General features: G+C 37.6%; 1 protein-coding gene across 2 annotated transcripts; it reads right to left on the bottom strand.

Moving 5' to 3' along the window:
* Nucleotides 1–1,448: 1,448 nt before the first annotated feature.
* Nucleotides 1,449–17,690, bottom strand: LOC127436637 (protein mono-ADP-ribosyltransferase PARP11-like). Of its 2 annotated transcripts, none has more exons than XM_051690883.1 (8): nt 17,528–17,690; nt 17,161–17,317; nt 16,938–17,058; nt 16,714–16,789; nt 13,178–13,250; nt 12,938–13,065; nt 12,403–12,554; nt 1,449–1,796 (listed from the first exon to the last, which is right to left on the bottom strand). In XM_051690883.1, exons 2-8 carry the CDS (start codon nt 17,314–17,316, stop codon nt 1,480–1,482), a joined length of 1,023 nt encoding a protein of 340 aa, XP_051546843.1. In that variant the 5' UTR covers nt 17,317; nt 17,528–17,690; the 3' UTR covers nt 1,449–1,479. The 2 variants fall into 2 exon arrangements, with proteins under 2 accessions (XP_051546843.1, XP_051546844.1); XM_051690884.1 differs by having other exon boundaries at nt 17,161–17,289.
* Nucleotides 17,691–20,545: the final 2,855 nt, after the last annotated feature.

Here is a 20,545-nt window from a genome sequence, read left to right as displayed (position 1 = left end):
ACTCAGGACCTTCAGGACAAAAATGTCCCCATTGAAACCCATTAAAACTGCAATATTTGATCCCAGTGTCATTAAAGCATAAAATCATGAATTCTATGATGTTATCCTTTTTATTCCAGAGCCCTGGCTTATTTGTGTGTGTGTGTGTGTGTGTGTGTGTGTGTATATATATATATATATTTTCCACCAGATGGCGCCATTTTTCTCATGTTTAGCCTATGGAGCACATACGTGCTTTTTTCCTATTTTCTGTTTGCTATATTATAGAGCACTGCAGGCCAATTGAATAAATGATGCAGCTAAAATTGTGTGGGTGTGTTGGTATGTATATCAGAGTGTGTTTTGTATGTGTGTATTGAGAAATTTGTGTGTGTGTGTGTAAAAATCAACAGTGGCATTATGCAAATAAACTGGCATTTAAATGGATAAAATCCTGAAAAGAATGAATATTTGGTAGTTATGATCAGGACTGATGTTGTTTATAAAATCAGTCAGTGAAAGTGGAAAATAATATTAATATATAATATTTTTTATGGCAGTTTTTTGACGTGGACATTTTTGTCCTCTAAGGTACTGAGTGTTTTTTTTTTTTTTTTTATCTGACACTGCACAAAAAAATAATAATGCATCACAATCAGTATTGTTGCTAATCATTGACATCCCATACTATGATAATCCCCCCCCCCCAAAAAAAATATTCCCCTTAGCATTTAGTGTAAGGAAAATAATTCATTTTTTGTTTTTTCATAAAAAACAACAGTGGCATTATATAAACAAACTGGTATTGAAAGGGTTAAAATCCTGAAAATGAATGAATATTTGGTAGTTATGATTAGGACTGATGCTGGTTAAAAAAATTAACTCACTGAAAGTGGAAAATAATATTAATATATATTATTATTATGGCAGTTTTTTGACACGGATATTTTTGTCCTCTAAGGACTTCTGAGTAACTTTTTTATATTGATGCACAAGGGTTAAACAAAGTATCTCTTTTTGACTGTTTATAAACTTTCAGGTCACTCTGATTTTCATATTAATGAAATATAATGCAACTGGATTCTCGTATCTTAAATTACAATTGCTGTGTAAACACCTGTTTTAATAGCAATGAATGCCTTAATGGAATGCAATACCTGTTGGTTGAAAAATAGCGACCATCAAAGCCAGAAAGACTGGTACACAGTCTAACATTTAAATAAATTGCATACAAACATAGCGTTCAACATGTATACAGTCCATCGAAAATATATAGATAATGCAACATTAATCTAGCCCCACCTATAGCCACAATATAATGTCCTCTCGTGGTATTGCACCAAAGGCACTTTCACAGTATCCATTCTGATTTCAGCACTTTCTGTACTCAAAGCTATATAACTCCTCCAACTCCATAGTTTCCAAGCTTATCAGAATGAAAGAAATGCTATTAACATGGGTTATGATGATTTTTGTTGTTGTTTTTTTTTGTCTTTGACATCAGTAAAATTCAATAAGGTATTCCGGATAGATCTGGTTGCTGTCGAATATGACAAAGATCTTAGGGTTGATTACATCATCCACACAGCTGTCAAAGAAGTTGGCAATGCTCATGTCTTTAGAGGGCGGTCTGCAGTACTGAGGGTGACCCAGTGTATATTCCCCAATGAGAACCCTTGCCAGGAACATGCACTTGTAAGGTGGCTCAGTCTGGAAAATAGCAGGTGCTAGACCATGTCTCTGTAGGATAAAGTTGTGCTTGCTAGTCGAATGACAAAACTTGCTGGAATACTTTGCGTCACGTGCGAAATAGCTTCCTGTGAACATAAAAATGAAAATATTCAATACCAAACATTTGTATGATGACATTTCGATAGTGGTGCAGTATTTAAAGAAATCCTTTGTCAAAAATATTAGGAAATTTAACAGCCAAGTAAAGACCAAGTAAAATTGTGCGACAAGTGCGTTTTTCCTATACTAATGTATTTTCTTATTAAAACAGTACATTTGGTAGGACATATCAAGGGCCCGACCCTCAAAGCAAAAAGACATGCACTTAAAGCCAAAAAAAACTCCAAGTTTGGTTTCATGGGATCTTTCAAAGTGATCTTGTGAATATTCGTATGTATTCTTATGCAACATGTGGTTCTAGCACACAAACGTTTGCATAGACACTGAAACCTACAATATTGACAGCATCTTAAATGTATTAATTTTACATTTGAAGAACTTTTGAGACGTACAAATGTTTACAAATTCTTATTGAATCTATGAATATTGAATTTATGGAATTATCATTTTATTGTATTTTATTGTTATATAATCAGTGAGATTAAAACCTGTTGGTACGCACTCTACCCGCACACGGGAGTGACATCACTCTGCTTACATTCACTATATAATTTACCATCTATAAATGTAATTAATGTTAACAAATTATACATCTTTTCAAAGGTCTAAGGGTTCAGCATTGATATCTGATCTCTGTTTCATGATAGCAATGCTCCAGAAACAGTAAGTTAGTTATTTTTGCCAGGAGTACAAATGAAAACATGCAAAATAAAAACGGGACTTCATACCTTATTTTATGAAAACGTGATAGCCAAATAAATCCAGTTCGCCACACTTGGGTAAATTGTCCAATGCGTGTTCAGTGAAAAACATCCAATAGCACTTTTTGTCCATAAAAGTGATAAATCTGAGAAATATTTATATATTCTCCATTGTTTACATGAGATCTCGCCTGAAAGAATTACCCTTCGTTATCGTTCTTCAACAAACTATGCAATCTGAGCAGCATTTATGTTGTAAAACTGTATATGATCTTATATATTAGAGTCTCATAAACAAAATGAGCCCGTCTCCAAAGTCTATTTTTAAAAATGGGGCGTAGTTTTATTCATAATAGTCAAGCAGTGCGGTCAGATTTTGAGTCGTCTTGAAAGGCGGAGCCTTAATTTTACTCTGTACACCGCCAGTGAATTTTCCTGTGGTAAAATGCTGACGGACAAAACGTTTAGCCGATGAGAAGACAATTCCAGTGGTGTGCATGATGTATATATTGCACTGGTAGATTTGAGTTTTTTTTCTATTCTGCAACGTGGATTCCACAATTCACCAGCAAGCTACCCTGTGACGCAATTCTGTGACGCACCTGTGTTTCACCTGTGTTTCAACACAAACGTTCTTCTGCATCACGCGGTATGTTTGTCTTTGTCGTACTGGATGGATCCTCATCGCCCAAAAAAGTTTTTTCTCCTGAGGACGTCGTAGAGGAGGTGTATCGAAGCAGTGAGGAGGAGAATGCCTTAGAAAATGAACTGAGCAATGATTCAGCAAACGAAGAAGAGTCACTTCTAACTCGGTGAGTTCCAACACATGTAAAATGTATACTATTATAAATGAATCTTTTCTCTCTCTCTCTAAATATATATATATATATGCCTATATATGTGTGTGTGTATGTATGTCTTATAAATAATAGTATTCTTATATAAATTATAAGTGCTAATACTGTTTGTTGTATGGTAAAATGTATACTATTATAGATTAATCTTTTGTCTCTATATATACGTGTGTATGCATGTCTTATAAATAATAGTATTCTTATATATACGTGCTAATACTGTTTGTTATATGGTAAAATGTATACTAATATATATATATATATATATATATATATATATATATATATATATGTATATACACTGAGGCAAAAGATAGTTTTGGACACTGATTGCTGCCAGTATGAGCGGCGATTTTGTTTCTTATAATAGCGCTAAAACTTGAGTGCACTGTTGCATGGCATTTATTCAAAATTTTAAATAAAAAAAACAAAAAAACATTTTAACTACAGGAAATTGTAAAATATTTTAAATTGGGGGAAAAACAATAGTTTAGTAAATGTGGTACATGTACAAAAAACTATAATAGCTTTCTCTAGCCCTCGGATCATTTTGTTACCAAGTGGCCCTTTGGAAACTCCAAGTGGCCATTTTAGGTTTTGTCCCTAGTCAGAGAAAAAAGCTTGCAGGAACCTCATTTTTTGTTAGATCATCTTCAAATTTGAAACATAACTTCTTTAGACTTGTGGCTTTGAGAACATTGTATTTCTGGGTTGTCTTGGCACTTTTATTATTGTTTTTTAGATGATGAAAACATGTTCAGCGCAAAATATTTCCATTACTATAAACTTCAGCTTCTCTAACTTAAAAAAATAGAAAAACAACATATATTAATTCTGAAACTTGGGAAATAAAGTGTCTTCTTTCAAAAGATACTACAACTGTGTCCATACTCCAAAGGGTCCAGTAAATACAACCATTTATGTTCAGGTATGTCGTTTTCATGGTTTGTGCTCAAAAAGGGGTTGGTATCAACAGGTTAATTAAATGTTCAATGCCATCACATTTATTTTACACAGTTTACATAACTTGACATTATAACAGTTTCATACTGTTCTGTGTGATTTCAGGTGCCGTACTCAACTCTTTCAAAGGATTATATATTACTTAAACCAAAACTAAACTTTAAAATGTTAAAATGAATCAAATGTTTGTAATTGTTTAGTCATTGCTTAATCTTTTTTTTTTTTTTTTTTTTTAATGACCATAAATTAAAACACAAAAGCACCATAAAACAATCATAAAAGGAACCCATTTATTAGTGTGCATTTATCATGTCTTCGGAAGCTATTTGATAGATCTGTGTGAGAACAGACCCAATATAAGTCCCACATTCATTTAAAGATTCGAAAATGCCGGGAGTCACGTGATGCCATGCGAGGAACGGACGTATAAATGATGAGCTCTGTGCACTTTGCTAGTTTTTTATTATTTTTTGTATCATAAACCTGGTGAGATTCGATACACCCTACTATATATCTGTTCTTTGAAGTCAACATGTCAAAGAATTCAAAATCCTCAGGCTCTGGAGATTTTAAAAGACACTAATGTGCTCAAGCTGATACCTCAGATAGGCCTGCAGACCAGGGACTTGGTTTGGATGGTGCGGCGGGAGAAATCCAGCGGTAACTGGCAAGCATGTCTGTGATGCTGACGAAAGATGCTGCGGACTTAGAGGATCTTGCTATAATACGTCGATCGATTACTGCGATGGAAACGAAATTCTCTGAGTTGGTTGCAAAAATCGAGGATGTCGAGAGACGGATCGATTATCTGGAATCATCGGAGAGGGAATTATCTGCTAATCCGCTAGCGACCAAAGTTGATTTGGAACGAATTTTTCAAAAACTGGAGAACCGCAACAGGCGAAACAACATCCAAATTGTTGGAATTTCTGAGCATGAAGAAGGCAGAGATATGGGGAAATTCCTAGATGAGCTCTTCCCGAGTCTGCTCGACATAACAGGCCATAAGATGGAAATCGAGCGAGCTCACAGAGTCCCGGCTCGGAGATCCGCTGAGGGAGACAAGCCCTGATCAATTCTGGCCAAATTTCTGAGATCATCTGATAAAGATCTCGTGTTGCACGAGGCAAGGAGCAAAGGAAGGCTTTCTTGGAAGAATCACAATATTTTCTTGTTCCCAGACTTTATGAATTCGACAAGAGAGAGACGTGATCAATTCAAGGAATGCAAGAAACTCTTACATCAATGGAAGGTCGCTTTGCACTGATGTTCCCAAACTGAGAATAGATACTAAGGATGGCCGCAAAATATTTACATTCCCACAACAAGTGATGTCTTCCATAAAATCAATGGACTGAGGAGGTCATGGTGTATTTCTCATGTGGCCCCCGAATGAACTTGACTCGCTGAACATACTCTTGACCGTCCGAGGAAGCTGGGCGCCTTTTTTGTTTCTTTTTGTGCTGGTTCCGCCTAGCGGCTGGAGTTTGTTTTGTGGAATAACACTCCTTCGGGACAGTTTGTGGATGAATCTGCTCGTTCTTTGTGCTTATGCCTCCTATTGGCTGGAGTTTGTTTTGTGGAGTATTTTTTGCAGGACATTGGAATGATTACGTCATCTGCTGAACTCATGAACAGCTGGCTCACTGAACATTCGTTTGACTGTCTGAGGAAACTGAATGGCTTTTTCTTTTTTTTTTTTGTGCTGGTTCCGCTAGAGGCTGGAGCTTGTTTTGTGGAAGAACACACCTTCGATACAGTTTTGTGAATGAATCTACACGTTCTTTGTGTTTATTCTGCCTATTGGCTGGAGTTTGTTTTATAGACTATTTTCTGTTATGTAAATCTGTCTCACAAAATTTGTACAGAAGCACCGGACTTGAGCAATCCGATGGCAAAGTTTTCGCAGGGACTCTCGTAGGCGTACGTGGACTTTTTGAGTTTAGAGGATGGATGCCTAGTTGGTGCTGTTGTGCGGGGGGTTATTGTGCACGTTTTTCTTTTTTCTGTTTGTTTGGTTCAGGGGGAAGTTCGGGGTTTGGCTGTTGCACTAATGGGGAATGTGGTCTTTATAATTTTATTATTGACACACAATTTTATTTTTTCCTAATATGTCAAAATGTCAAATGTTAATATGAGTGGATTGTCTCTCTCCACGTGGAATGTGAATGGGTTGGGGCACCCCATAAAAAAAGGAAGGTTATTTCTTTTCTTAAACGTAAGAAATATGATACAGTGTTTCTTCAAGAAACACATCTTTCTTTGCAGGAAGCTGAAAAATTTGAGAAGATATGGGGTGGACATGTTTCCTTTAGTGCTGGCTCAAGTAAGATCAGGGGAGTCATTATACTGATAAGTAAACATCTACAATTCAAATGTCTCAAACAGATTAAAGATAAATTAGGAAGAGTCATTACTGTTTTAGCAAAAATTCAGGGGCAAAGGTTGATTTTGGCTAATATTTACGCACCTAATGCTGATGATCAGGGCTTTTTTACTGATCATGAACGGATGTTGCAAGCCGCTGGCACCCCTCATGATATAATATTGGGAGGAGACTTTAATCTACTGATGGACTCAGTCCTTGATCATACTGAAGCCAAATTGTGCAAGCCCCCTAGAGCAACATTGACACTTCACAGTATGTGTAAAAATCTTGGCCTTACAGACATTTGGAGACTTTTGAGCCCATCTGGTAGGGACTATAAATTTTTTTTCATCAGTCCATAAGATTTATTCTAGAATAGATTTTTTTTGTTATCTAAGTCCCTCATTTCATCAGTTGTTGATTGTTCAATTGGAAACAGTCTCAGATCACACCCTGGTGAGTTTAGAGGTGTTGCCACATATGGAGAAAAAGAAATCATATAATTGGTGCTTTAATGTATCCCTTTTGCAAAATCCTGATTTCCAACAAATGTTAAAGGCTGAAATCAGTGTTTATATGGAGACCAACTGGTCCTCAGTATCCTCTGTGGGTGTGGCTTAGGAGGCACTTAAGGCGGTTCTTAGGGGTTGGATCATACAGTATGCCTCATTCATCAAAAAATCCAAAGCACAAGAACTTGTGGAGTTTGAAGAGAATATTAAAAGTGCCAAGGCAGAGCTGAAGTGCAGAATGTCATCTGATGGCCTCAGGGAATTAACCCGATTGAAATACAGATATAATATTTTGTCGCGGAAGGTGGGGTTTTGGTTATTCAGGGCAAGACTCGGGGGACTCAGGGGACAAAGCAGGGAAGCTTTTGGCTAGATATATAAAGCAGAGAAAGTCTTTTTCTACCATTCCCGCAGTGAAATCTGCTGGTGGTGAAATTTTTACCTCGGCCATTGATATTAATAATGCTTTTAAAGAATTCAATCTTGATCTTTAAAGTTCCACGTCTTCGTCTACTGATGAAGATATCTGAAACTATGTGGAACAATTAGAACTTCCTAAACTGATGACTGAGCAAAAAATTATCTTGATTCTGAGATAACCTTGGAGGAGCTTGATGAGGTAATTAAGGCCAGACGGCTTTGCCGCTGAATTTTTTAGATCTTATGCTACAGAACTGGTTCCACTTTTGTTAGAAGTTTACACAGAATCATTAAAAAATGGAAAGCTTCCACCAACTATGAAACAGGCCCGGATCAGTCTGATTCTTAAAAAAGAAAGAGATCCAAGCGATTTTCCTGATCCAGCTAGACATTCAAATACTGTCCAAAATTTTGGCATCTCTTATACATATAGATCAGGTGGGGTTTATTCGGGGCCGCAGATCTTTTGATAACATTAGGCATTTCATCAATATCATGTGGTCAGTGGTGAATCATCAGACTCTGGTCGCTGCCATCTCACTTGATGCCGAAAAGGCATTTGATATGATAGAATGTGACTATCTTTTTAAGATTTTGGAAATATACGGGTTCGGGAATACTTTTATTGGATGGATTAAGTTTCTTTATAGACACCCTGTAGCAGCGGTACAAACAAATGGATTCATTTTAGATTATTTTACTCTGGATAGGGCCGGGTGCCCTCTTTCCCCATTATTGTTCTGTCTTGCCCTGGAACCATTAGCAGCTGCGATAAGAAAGGAGGATGATTTTCGAGGGGAGGTGGTGGGAGGTATGGCGCATAAGCTTTTGCTCTACGCAGATGATATTTTATTATTCGTCTCCGACCCCACCAGATCTATGCCTTGCCTCCACAGAATTATTAACTCCTTTTCTAAATTCTCAGGATACAGAGTTAATTGGTCTAAATCCAAAGCTCTGGCTCTGACAGCGTACTGCCCAGTAATGGCTTTCCAGCCAGGCGCCTTCCAGTGGCCCAAACAGGGCATTAAATATATGGGCATTTTATTCACAAAAAATATGTCTGATTTAGTTAGAGTTAATTTGGATCCCTTAATAAAAAGGTTCTTGAGCGATGTGGGCAGGTGGGCTTCATTACATTTATCTATGATTGGGAAGGTTAATGTTATTAAAATGAATTGTATTCCAAAATTTAAATATCTGTTACAATCTCTCCCTATAGATGTCACCCTCTATTACTTTAAGCAATTTGATTGCATAGCGAAGTCCTTCATTTGGAATGGTAAGTGTTCTAGATTACATTTTAACAAGTTACATAGACCGATTGACAAAGGTGGGCTAGGCCTACCCAAGATTTTGTTTTATTATTATGCATTCGGTCTCAGACATTTGGCTCACTGGTCGCTTCCACCTGAGAGAGCTCCTCCTTGGTTTTGTATTGATCAGGAAGTTATTGCCCCTATTTCGCCATTGCAAAGCCTTTATCAAATTAATCAGAGAAGTTAAGTTACACCCCGTTATCTCACATTTGCACTCGGTATGGACAAAAGTGTCCAGAGTGTTTAATTCGGACATTTATTTAAATGTTGCCTCAAGCATATGACTAAACCCAAAATTATGTATTGATAAGTCCCCTTTCTGCTGGTCAGAGTGGATTGTGAGAGGGGTTGCTACACTCGGTGACCTATATGAGAGCAGAGTGTTGAGATCGTTTGAAAATTTGTTCCAACATGTTGGGATTCCCAGATCTCAGTTCTTTAGGTATTTACAGCTGCGCCACCTGCTTTGTATTGTTTTTGGGAGTAGCATACACCCTCCTAAAGTGGCAGATACCCTGGGAGAGGTGATTACTGCTTTTGGAAAAGGTCATGAGGCATCAGTGTATTACTCCCTGTTAATTCAGAGTCTGGGGGATGGAGCTCTAACTTCTATTAAGAGATTATGAGAGAACAATTTTAACTTGGTATTGGAGGAAGGAGTGTGGGCTAGGATTCTAAAAAATGTCAAGTCTGTATCTAGAGATGCAAGGGTTCGCTTTATCCAGTTCAAGATTTTACATAGATTCTATTGGACCCCCTCTAGACTGTATAGGCTTGGTCTTAAATATACACCTACCTGCTGGCGATGCCAATCGGAGAATGGAGACACAACCCATGTTTTTTGGGGGTGCATTAAGATCCAAGGGTTTTGGTTGAGGGTTCAGAATTTTGTATGTGACGTCTTGGGCACTCGGGTTTCGTTTTGCCCCAGACTCTGTATTTTGGGAGATGGGGCAGTAATCAATGTGGAGAATAAACATGTGAGGGGTTGGAAGTCAGTTGGAGCGCCCTCATTTCAGGATTGGTGCTCGGAGATGGGGAGAGTGACAGCCTTAGAGGAGGGGTCTTATTGAAGATTAGGGAATCTGGATTTGTTTGTTGGAAAATGGGGTGGGTATTTAGCATTCTTGGAGGGTTCTCGGGTGGAATAGTGGAGAGAGAGGGGTAATTGTCAGTGTGTGATTTTTTTTTAAATATATATGTTTTTTTGGTTTTTTTTTTTTATGTGTTCATGTAAGACCACAAAGGTGTTTGTTGAGGTTCGGGGTGGGGTTGGGGAGGATGAGGGGTGGTAGTGGGTGTTAAAAGTTGATTTTGTGTATTTGTGTTATGTTTTTCTGTGTTTTAATAAAAATTTATATATTCATCACAGCCATTGCTTTCAGCCTAGCTAAGCACTTGTCAACAAACAAAGCCTAGCTCATCGTGGCTCGCCACGGCATGCACCCATCACATTTAGCTTGCCTTACCTTACTTCCCTCAATTCGCAAAGAAAAAGATCCCTTAGGGTGCTGTAAGCAATTGAGCCATAATAGAATTTCCACAAGCTGAACCATTGGATTAGCCATTGAATTTTTCCAACCTGTACTCCAAAATACCATATGAGCTTACTGAAACCCTAATACGAGCAGAATGAGAGAGAGAAAAAAAAAAGAAAAAACTCCCCGCTGCTGGAAATGGAGAGTGGCAACCCTCTGCTGCTTTCTCCATGAGGGGAAAGCTGCCCTCTCCCCTGCTGCTGGAAAGGGGGAGGGGCAGCCCTCTGCTGCTTGCTCAAGCAGGCACATCGCTTTTCTTCCCTTTGTTACACACTCTCAGTATCAACCGCGTTTGAGGCCTTCGACTCGTCCCGAAGTCCTCTTGCTACATCAGATATAAGGCAAGTCCCTCTACCATTTTCATTACTTCTTTAGGAACAATTCCAATTCCATGAGCTGACACCAATCTGACCTACTTCCTCCAACCCCAGTAGTCTCTCTATCAAGGGCGGCCAATATATATTCATCACAGCCATTCCTTCCAGCCTAGCCAAGCACTTGACAACAAACCTCCTCAGCTCTACCTTCCGTATTCATTAGTCTCCATTGTCCTTCCGTTTTATAGCTTTAGCCGGCCTTGCTGTTCTCGTGCACTCTTCTGTCCTGTTGCTTTTTGTTCCAGGTAACAGCCGTCATGACCAGATCTTCTAAGCAGCCCAGATGTTTCACCATCCAAGCTGCCCCTTTTCATATCAGGAGCCTCCTTTTTCTTGGATATTTTGCCACAATGTTAAGTTTTCCTTTCATACCACCGAACCATACCGCCGAAGTATAATTGTTGTATCCAACATCCAATAAATTGTTTGTTTGACAAAGTGGTCCTGACTGAAGTGAGGTTGTGGGAAAACCCATAAGCCCTTGTGCTTGAATAATTTAAGCTTGTTTGTTTGGTCAAAAGATACTTATTGGGGCATTGAATTCAGTTGTTATTAAGAATTAATTGAGATTTTAGCTCATTTTAATTTTATTGTTTTACTGTAATTAGTTGTTTCTTGTAAAGTCACCAGTAGGGTGATTAGTGTTCCCTTTGCTGTTCAATTAATGTAATTTTTCCTTGCACATGTGAATGTGCATGGCTAAAATGAAACTTTATCTGCAAAGTTTAATGCCTGACCTCAGTTATTATTTTCTTTTGAGACAATTAAGTAGAAAAAATAATATAAATGTTCAATTGAAACAAAGTGCTATTAGTTGTTAAACCTTTTTTGTGTGACATACCTTTTTAAGTAAACAAAATTGAATGAAGTGCTACATTTGTGTATATATAACAAAGGTTTTCTAGTTATGCTGACATAAAATGACCATAAGTTTAATTTACTTTAACAACATAATGCAAAAATGCTACATATATATTTTAAGTAAATCCAATGTATAACTTTGTGGGATTAGTAGCTCTAAAATTAAAAATGTGAAACAGTGCATTTTAAGTAAAATTTTAGCAGTACATTTATCTACCTGCTATGTTTTTTATATTGTTGAAAATAGATTATTTTTAGGGTTAGTGCTAAAGGATATAAGATATAACAAAAATAGTAAAAATGTTTCAAATATGTTTCTAAAGTTCACGCTTCTAAAGCTGTAAATGCATAAAAACGGTTACATTTTAGATGCTGTCAATATGTCCATGTTGTACATTTCAGCATCTGTCCAAATGTACAACAATGTAAGTTTCAGTGTTCCATACAAATAGCTATGTATAATAATGAGATCAGGCTACATCTTTAAATGTAGTTTCCTAAACTTCTGACAAAAAACAACTGTTTAGTATTTAAAACACAGATGAAAAGCTCAGTCTAAACATATGTACATAATTAAGTTTTAGTATTTAGTTTATGTTGCCATGCCTAAAGAACATATATTATTCAAAAAATTTTTTATAAAGACTCAAGGACTTTACCTTTGCCATAGACATCACCGTGACTTCCTGTGAGACGCCAGTCAAAGTTGTATGCGCAGATGGCCTGCACATTGCTGTGGCCAGTTCCATGAAAGAGCATCTTTTCTTCAATGTCTCCACCACGCTTTATCTTCCTCAACTGGGCCTTCTTCCTATAGCACATTTACATTGCTTCATCTAGAAGATGCTTTTATCCAAAGCGATTATTTGAAAGCTTTTATACCTGTGCAGCTTAATGGTTTTATTCCATTTTAAAGTTTAAACTTTTTTCTAAAATTATACATTTATGAATGTAAAAACGAATATTTTTATAACTCTATGCAGTGTTGAAACTTTGGAAAAATGTGAACACATAGTGATTCCAATATTTTATTAGTACACAGGTCTCTGGAATACTTTATTCTGATTGGTCAATCGCAACAATCTGCAGTCATTTTTATTATTTTTATAATGACTGCTAAACTATATAATTGACTAATTTATCAACTGCTGCTTGAAAAAGGATTACATAAAAAAAAATAAAAAAAAAGCCAACCTGCAGAAAAACTCCCAGAGGTCCAGGTTCTGTATCCTCTGAATGGATCTGATAGGCTGGTTCATGGTTCTCTCGTATAATCGGGACACTTCCTTGTACTCAAATGTATCTCTACATAGAGCAATCAGCTGAAGAGAAAACAATCATAGTCACACAGTAGCAAGTCATTCTGTCTGCTGAAATAGCAGAAAAAATAATTTGATACTTTCTAGTCATCCATATCCACACTCTCCTTTATACCTGATAGGGTTCATCTGTATTAACTCTCTCCCAGTGACTAGGAACAGGTAGAGCCAGGTTATCACAGATGAATCTATGAAACACAAAATGACAATGAACACAAATGCAATAATACACTGTTGTGAACTGTATATTAGAAGAATAGAAATTCCATGAGGGTGTTTCTTCAATATGGGCACTTTTATGTTGCATAATATGTTGTATAATATTTTCAAACCTTTGAATAATTCTATATGAAGTAAAAAAAATTTTTTTTAAAAACAGATCCAGACTTTCCATCTTAAAATATAAAAATCCACCAATAAAAATAATTCTAGCATTTTTGAACTATGATGATCAAAACAAAGACTGAAGTAAACAAACCATTTTAATACTTACAGTGTGTGAAAATGATTTAGAATACAATTACAGATTTACAGATTACAATTTTTACACAAATTACGACTGTACCTCAGTTGTACTGTCATTTCCACACATCAAACAATTTGTCCACTAATTAATTTTTTCACTAAAGTTTAGAAATATTTCAAGATCTTTCGACATCATGTGCAGACTATAAATATATGATTATAGGTATCTATAATTCAAATTTCACTAGTTATAATGCAATTCTTGACATCAACAATGGAATAACTACTAGTGAAAATGCTTTGTTATCAGTAATATAAAAATGACCACTATTAAAAACTTTAATTCTTGATATCATAAATAACATCAATACTCACGGAAATACCCATTCATGATGTCAGAAATGTGATTTCAACTATTAAAAAAACATAATAATTGATATCTTTTAACTGCATTTTCACTAGTAGAATTTCACAATCTGTCTCTCACTCTTGTTCAAAACATAATTACAGATAACTATAGTTCATTTCTTCCTACTTGGAATTCCAAATATATACAAATATACATACAGTACATACATACATACACGCAAGGGTGTAGATTTGGCTTGAACGTTGGGGTGGGGTTGCAGCGTGAAGCATTTACATATTTCCATTGATCATGGAATAAATATTGGGGGGTTGTACTTGTTTGTTTTGATTATTGGGGGGTTACCTCCCCCCATCCCCCCGGAATCTACGCCCCTGCATACATGTCATATGTACTCACTAGTAAAAATTATAATCTTTGATATCAATAATGACATTGTTACTTGTAAAAAATAAAATTAAAAATTAAAAAAAATTCCTGATATGAACAACTGAATTACAACTAGTAAAATTGCTAATATTTGTTATATGGTTTTCACTAGTGGCAATGTTAATTTCAGATATTTGGAAATGGATTTCTGATATCAATAAACTGGAGAGTAATTAAATATATCTTAAAGGGCTTTCTTACTAATTAAAATCACATTACAGATATCTGAAATGAACTGTAACTGGTGAAAACCAAATTACAGCATTTTACTAGTTGTAATTTAATTGTGGATATCAGAAATGGATATTTGCACTAGTAACAATGTCATTATTGACTAGGGGTCGACCTGGCTGATAATTGAATCCGATATTCACAATTGTTCTAATTATCGGAATCGTTATTTTGTCAGATCTGATTGCTGACAAATTTTAAAATGTGCTCCATTGGCTCTGATGCTACCGCCTCTCTCTGAAAGGTTACTGCTTGTAGTCAGGCTCAATGTCCCAATCTAAGTAAATGGCCAATCTACACTGTACACCATATTCATGAGGAGAGGTGGGAAAGAGGAAAGTAGTGAGAGAAATATGAATCACTGAGAGGACGAGCTGCTTTCAAAAGGTAAGAATGCAGATTCTGAAGTTGCAATAAACATCAAAATACTCTTTGCCAGCGGTCACCAATTAGAAGACCGCGGTCTGGGTCTGGACCCCAGATTTGGGCGGCAGAGATCAGGACTGATTTAACAGAGTGCTCACCCTTATGAGTTTTTACAAGTTATAGCTGATGAAGGCATTGATAGTGGTAGCTTGCTAACCAACATTAGGAGGTTTAGCTAATGTAACATCAACTTTGCTAGCGTTAAATCTTTCACCTCCGTTGTGAATAAAATCCTGTTGCTCTTTTTGCACTTGACTAAACGGGCTAGCCAGCAAGCTACATGAAGAGTGTCAACTCCAATAACGTTGATTCTCGTCTGTTATCACATGTTAATACATAACATTCTGTTATGAGCTGTGTAGTTCGTTATTTTTATATATTTAAAGTTTCAGTTCAAAAGAAATGCTGCTAGGAGTTCCCTCCACTTCGTTCTGTATTGCAGTATTTCATTAAACACATTCATAGGCATTTAAAGAAGGTTTTGTATTTGGAGTTTGTGTTAGTGTAAATTTTGACACTACAATTTTCATTTTTACATGTTTCATGTATATCGCCCCCAAATATCGGTTATCGGTCTCCTTGATTACTAATAATCTGTATCGGCCCTGAAAAAACATATCGGTCGACCCCTGTTAGTGATTTCAACAATTATCATTATCACTAGTAAGAAGTACATTGCTGATATGTGAAATTGGAATTTTCACATATCAATCGACCAGTAAGAAATTAACTGATATATTTAAATGTGTTTTCAACAGGAGTGAATGGCAGATCATTGTGAAATTCTACTAGTGAAAATGCAGATATCAAAAATCACAGCATTTACTAGTTGAAATACCATTTTTTACATTTTTTTTTTTTTTTTTTATCCCCTTTTCTCCCAATTTGGAATGCCCAATTCCCACTACTTAGTAGGTCCTCATGGTGGCACGGTTACTCACCTCAATCCGAGTGGCGGAGGACAAGTCTCAGTTGCCTCCGCTTCTGAGACCATCAATCCATGCATCTTATCACGTGGCTCGCTGTGCATGACACCGCAGAGACTGACAGCATGTGGAGGCTCATGCTACTCTCCGCGATCCGCGCACAAATTACCACGCGCCCCATTGAGAGCGAGAACCACTAATCACACCACGAGGAAATTACCCCATGTGACTCACCCCTCCATAGCAACCGGGCCAATTTGGTTGCTTAGGAGACCTGGCTGGAGTCACTCAGCACGCCCTGGATTCGAACTCGTGACTCCAGGGGTTGTAGTCAGCATCAATACTCACTGAGCTACCCAGGCCCCTGAAATACCATTTTTGATATCAAGAATGGGTATTTCCACAAGTAATAATGTCATTTTTGTCAATGATGTCAACCTTTTTTTAATAGTTCAGATGTATGTAATGATATCATGAATGATCTTTTTCACCAGCAGTAATTATATTGCTGATCTTAAGAATCAGCATTTCAGCTAGTGAAAACTGAAATAGAGATATCTGTAATTAATCTACTGCACTTGATACATTGTCAAAATGGCATTTATGAGTTCAGGGGTAAAAAAGACAGAATTCTGCTGAGGTGCATGTATGTCAACTATTGGACTCTTAAAATAATAATAATAATAATACAAATTAAAAAAATAGTGAGTTTTGAAAGTGTTGTAAGCGACTCGCGAGTTTAATTTTGAAACGTCCACAGGGCCAAAAAAATCCCATAGTTAAAGAAAAACCCATAAATGTGCTTACCTGAAGTCAGTAGCTGACTGTAATGCTCTCCTTATTGGCCTCTCTTTCCCAGTCGTCACATTTAATTGTTTCATAGCTAGTGATATGACAAAGTTGAAAAGATGGCAAAGAAAAATGAAGGTAAAGATGCATTCCCACAGTTCCCCAGATCATTTAAGACCAAAAATCTAGTCAAATACAACAAATCTGTTTTTTTGTTGTTTTGTTTTTTTAAGGTAACACACCGGAAAAGTCTATTTTATAGGTATATTTAGCTGTATAGAAGTCCATTGAACCATGCTGATTCTTGCTGTAGTTTTGCTCAATTTGCTCATTGGTGACAGAACAACCTGTGCTCGGAACTTCCTGTGGTGAACAGGAAAACAGCGTGACACAATCAGCAAGAGATGCAAAAAGGCAACTCATGAAGTGCCATTCATATTAGTCTATATCAAGGGCGGCACATACTTCAAACATATGCCAGATGCCACACTCCGCAAGGAAGAACCAGTGCCACTTTGCCTCCGATGTGTCCATCTCCTCGTCACATGACTCTTCATCAGGGCTTTTCTGGTAGACTTCTGAGCTCTCCAGACGCTGAAAACACTTGTCAGTGGAGTGCATCCTCATAGCAGATACACAAATATGACAATATATCATACATGACAATAGCAAATTGCTTGAACTGACAAAGCCAAGAGGGGATTATAAAGATGATTTGATTTCACAATTGGAGTTCTCATTCTAGCAATATGTTCTGTGCTCTAAATCATGCTGGAATTATCAATTATGGTTAGGAAATTTAGTGTGTGTGTTAATGTATTGCTATGAATACCTTTCGAACTGATTTTGTTCCTCTTGACGCCACGAGTTCAGATGATGTGAGAACCTATAAATGTCAAAGATGTCGCATTTTTCTGAATTCCCCAAAAGGTTTCTGTCTAAAATGTTCGCTTTCGGTTTAGTCGGAATCTCGACTTGTTATTGTTCGGGCTACTTCCGCATTCGTGTGTGATGACGTCAATCATCACACACGATTGGATATGGTGTTCAACTCGTTTTTTTTTTTCTCCAAATGTAATAATAATAATAATAATAATAATAATAATAATAATAATAAATTCAAAATAACAAAAACACAAAGACGGGGTCATACATTAAGAAAAAGTATATTATATGTAATATGTGTAAAATATTTTTTTAAATTAAAAATCATTTATCATAATTTAGTTACCTTGGGCGCTTGTTTAGATTTTTTATTTTTTATTTATTTATTTTTTATTTATTTATTTTAAGAAATGCTAAATTTAGCCTAAATATATACTTTTTCTCCAGCATGATAAAACCATGTAGTTCACGTACATAATGTTAAATCAAGAGCGGCACTAGATTAAGCTTTACCATTTATATTATAAAACTTGAAACGTTGAAATGTGTTTTTCAGGTAATCATATGGCATTCATTTTTTTTATTTTATTTTTTTATTATAGAATGTATTATATTTTTGATTTGGATAAATTCATTGGCATTTTTGTGTTCATAATCATTCTTTACCCAGTATCGTTTAAGTTCATTTTAGTTCCCTTTCGATTCAGTACATTTGACATTGTGTCATGCTGATGCAAATGGGAAATCCTTTTCCGATGACCTAGTTGAAACCCTTCTACAATAAGGGCAATCCTAAGATCGGATATGGTGTTTAAGCCACGCCCTTTTAGGCACGAATCTGTCCAGTATATAAGCGGGTGCCCAAACACCAATTCTCAGAATTTTCTTCCTTCAAGACTGCGAGCATCTCTATCATCTAGAAGCCCTCTACAACCTCGCCGTCAACATACACGAGTCAGCGGGTGGGATCTTCATGGCAAGGAGAAGACTCTCCGCTCCCCTGCAGTGTTCCGGCAAACATTTACTCCGCCTCGCCACTTGACACTACGCTGGTGAACAGGCCACTTCAGCATCCTTATTCCCCACGGCGCTTGTATCCTTATAAGCTTATTGTTGATATTGTGTGTGTATGTGTATATATATATATATATATATATATATATATATATATATATATATATATATATATATATATATATATACACAAAAGAGCCGCTTGCATGTACGCATCTTTTTAAAGACGTCAATCCGCAAGTGTTCCAAGCGGCACATCCGGTCGTCAGAAGGTCATGAGAGCTGCTTGGGCTGCGGCCACTCCGAAGCAGCTCTTATGGAGGCGGATTGCCCTCACTGTGAGAGCATGAGTCTCAAGACGCTTCACTCTCAAATCGACCTTGTTCTGAGGGACCATTCCGCCTCACGTGCTCTCCCACTTGCCCCTTCTGTGTCTCCCAAGGGATCACACAAGGGGGCACGGCGGGGCAGAGAGGCTGAGCTAGATGAATCAGAGGTGGATCTCGTGTGAGCCCCTCAATCTTCTATTGAAGCAGCTTCACCTACATATTATATGCGTGATAAACTCCGGTCCTCTGTTTGAGCACAGAACCTCATTACGTTTGGTGGCTCTGATGATGAAGATGATGCCATGTCCCTCACAGCATCAGAGACTGTGAATGGTCCAATGCTGTCGAGTGATTCCCTCCTAAAATGATGAGTTCTGTGCACAACCACTTCCCGGTGGCGAGCGGCGCGCCCGTTATCCCACACCGCAGATGTGTGGCAGGTCTACATGGCTATGCGATTCAGTTCGTATTTCAGCTATCTCGCTTTCAGTTTTAAATTAATCTATTAATCTTCCCTCCCAAATTCACTAGGTGGGGAAATTAATCATTATTATTAATCACACTTGAGGTGTGTATTAATGAATATTGTGCACAACTGCTTCCTGGTGGTGAGCTGTGCTCAGTCTCATCTAGTGAGTGAACCGACGTGTCCGTTATCCCGCTCTGCGGCTGCGTGGTGGGTCCACACGGCTACACGATTCAGTTCGTATGCCAGCCACCTCGCTCTCAGTTTGAAATTAATCTTTCCTCCCAAATTCACTAGGTGGGGAAATGTATCATTATTATTTCATAACATTTGAGGTGTGTATTTATTAATATTGTGCACAACTGCTTCCCGGTGGCAAGCGGTGCTCAGTCTCATCTAGCAAGTGAGCCGACGCGCCCATTATCCTGCTCTGCGGCTGCGTGGTGGGTCCACACAGCTACACGATTCAGTTCGTATGCCAGCCACCTCGCTCTCAGTTTGAAATTTATCTTCCCTCCCAAATTCACTAGGTGGGGAAATTAATCATTACTAATCACAATTTAGGTGTGTATATTGAATGCTGTCACCATCCTGTGTGGTCTGTGACCTGTTCAGCTCACTCGCACAGCGATTCCAAATCACGCCCCATTCATCTTTCCAAGCCGTGTCGATTGACATCTGCACTGGCTGGAAAAGCATGCTCAGCAGCGGGCCAAGCTGGTTCAGCACTCCACGTGATGGTGATGCTCCAAGATTTCCAAGCTAAGCTCCTCAAGCAAATGGACGAGCAAGGCTATGATCCAAAGACATTCAAAGAGCTCCGCACTGCTACGGACTTAGCGCTGCGAGCCACAAAAGTCACAGCACAGACCACTGGCAAGTTTATGGGCAACCTGGTGGTTTTGGATTGTCACATCTGGCTGACCCTCACGGAAATGCATTACACAGAAAAAGCCGCTCTCTTTGATGCTCCGGTGTTTCCAGCAGGCCTTTTCCGCACTCTGTGGGTAGATTTGCTGAGTGCTATGTCACGACTCAGCAACACTCATAGGCTATGAGACATTTTATGTCAAAACGGAGCAGTAATTCATGATAACCGGCCTGCTACCTCAGCGCCACCAAAAAAGCAGAGCCGCCGGTAAAGCCGCGCATGCCA

Source organism: Myxocyprinus asiaticus, chromosome 47 (assembly GCF_019703515.2).
Source record: "Myxocyprinus asiaticus isolate MX2 ecotype Aquarium Trade chromosome 47, UBuf_Myxa_2, whole genome shotgun sequence".
NCBI lineage: Eukaryota > Metazoa > Chordata > Actinopteri > Cypriniformes > Catostomidae > Myxocyprinus > Myxocyprinus asiaticus.
This window is presented reverse-complemented; position numbering and strand designations above follow the sequence as displayed.

Excerpts from the sequence above, each read along its gene's own strand:
- LOC127436637 (XM_051690883.1), bottom strand. The coding sequence starts at position 17,316 with ATGCACTCCACTGACAAGTGTTTTCAGCGTCTGGAGAGCTCAGAAGTC. Across the intron at positions 16,790-16,937 it reads CTATAAAATAGACTTTTCCG|CTATGAAACAATTAAATGTG; the intron begins GTGTGTTACCTT and ends TCATATCACTAG. Across the intron at positions 1,797-12,402 it reads CGGTGATGTCTATGGCAAAG|GAAGCTATTTCGCACGTGAC; the intron begins GTAAAGTCCTTG and ends TTATGTTCACAG.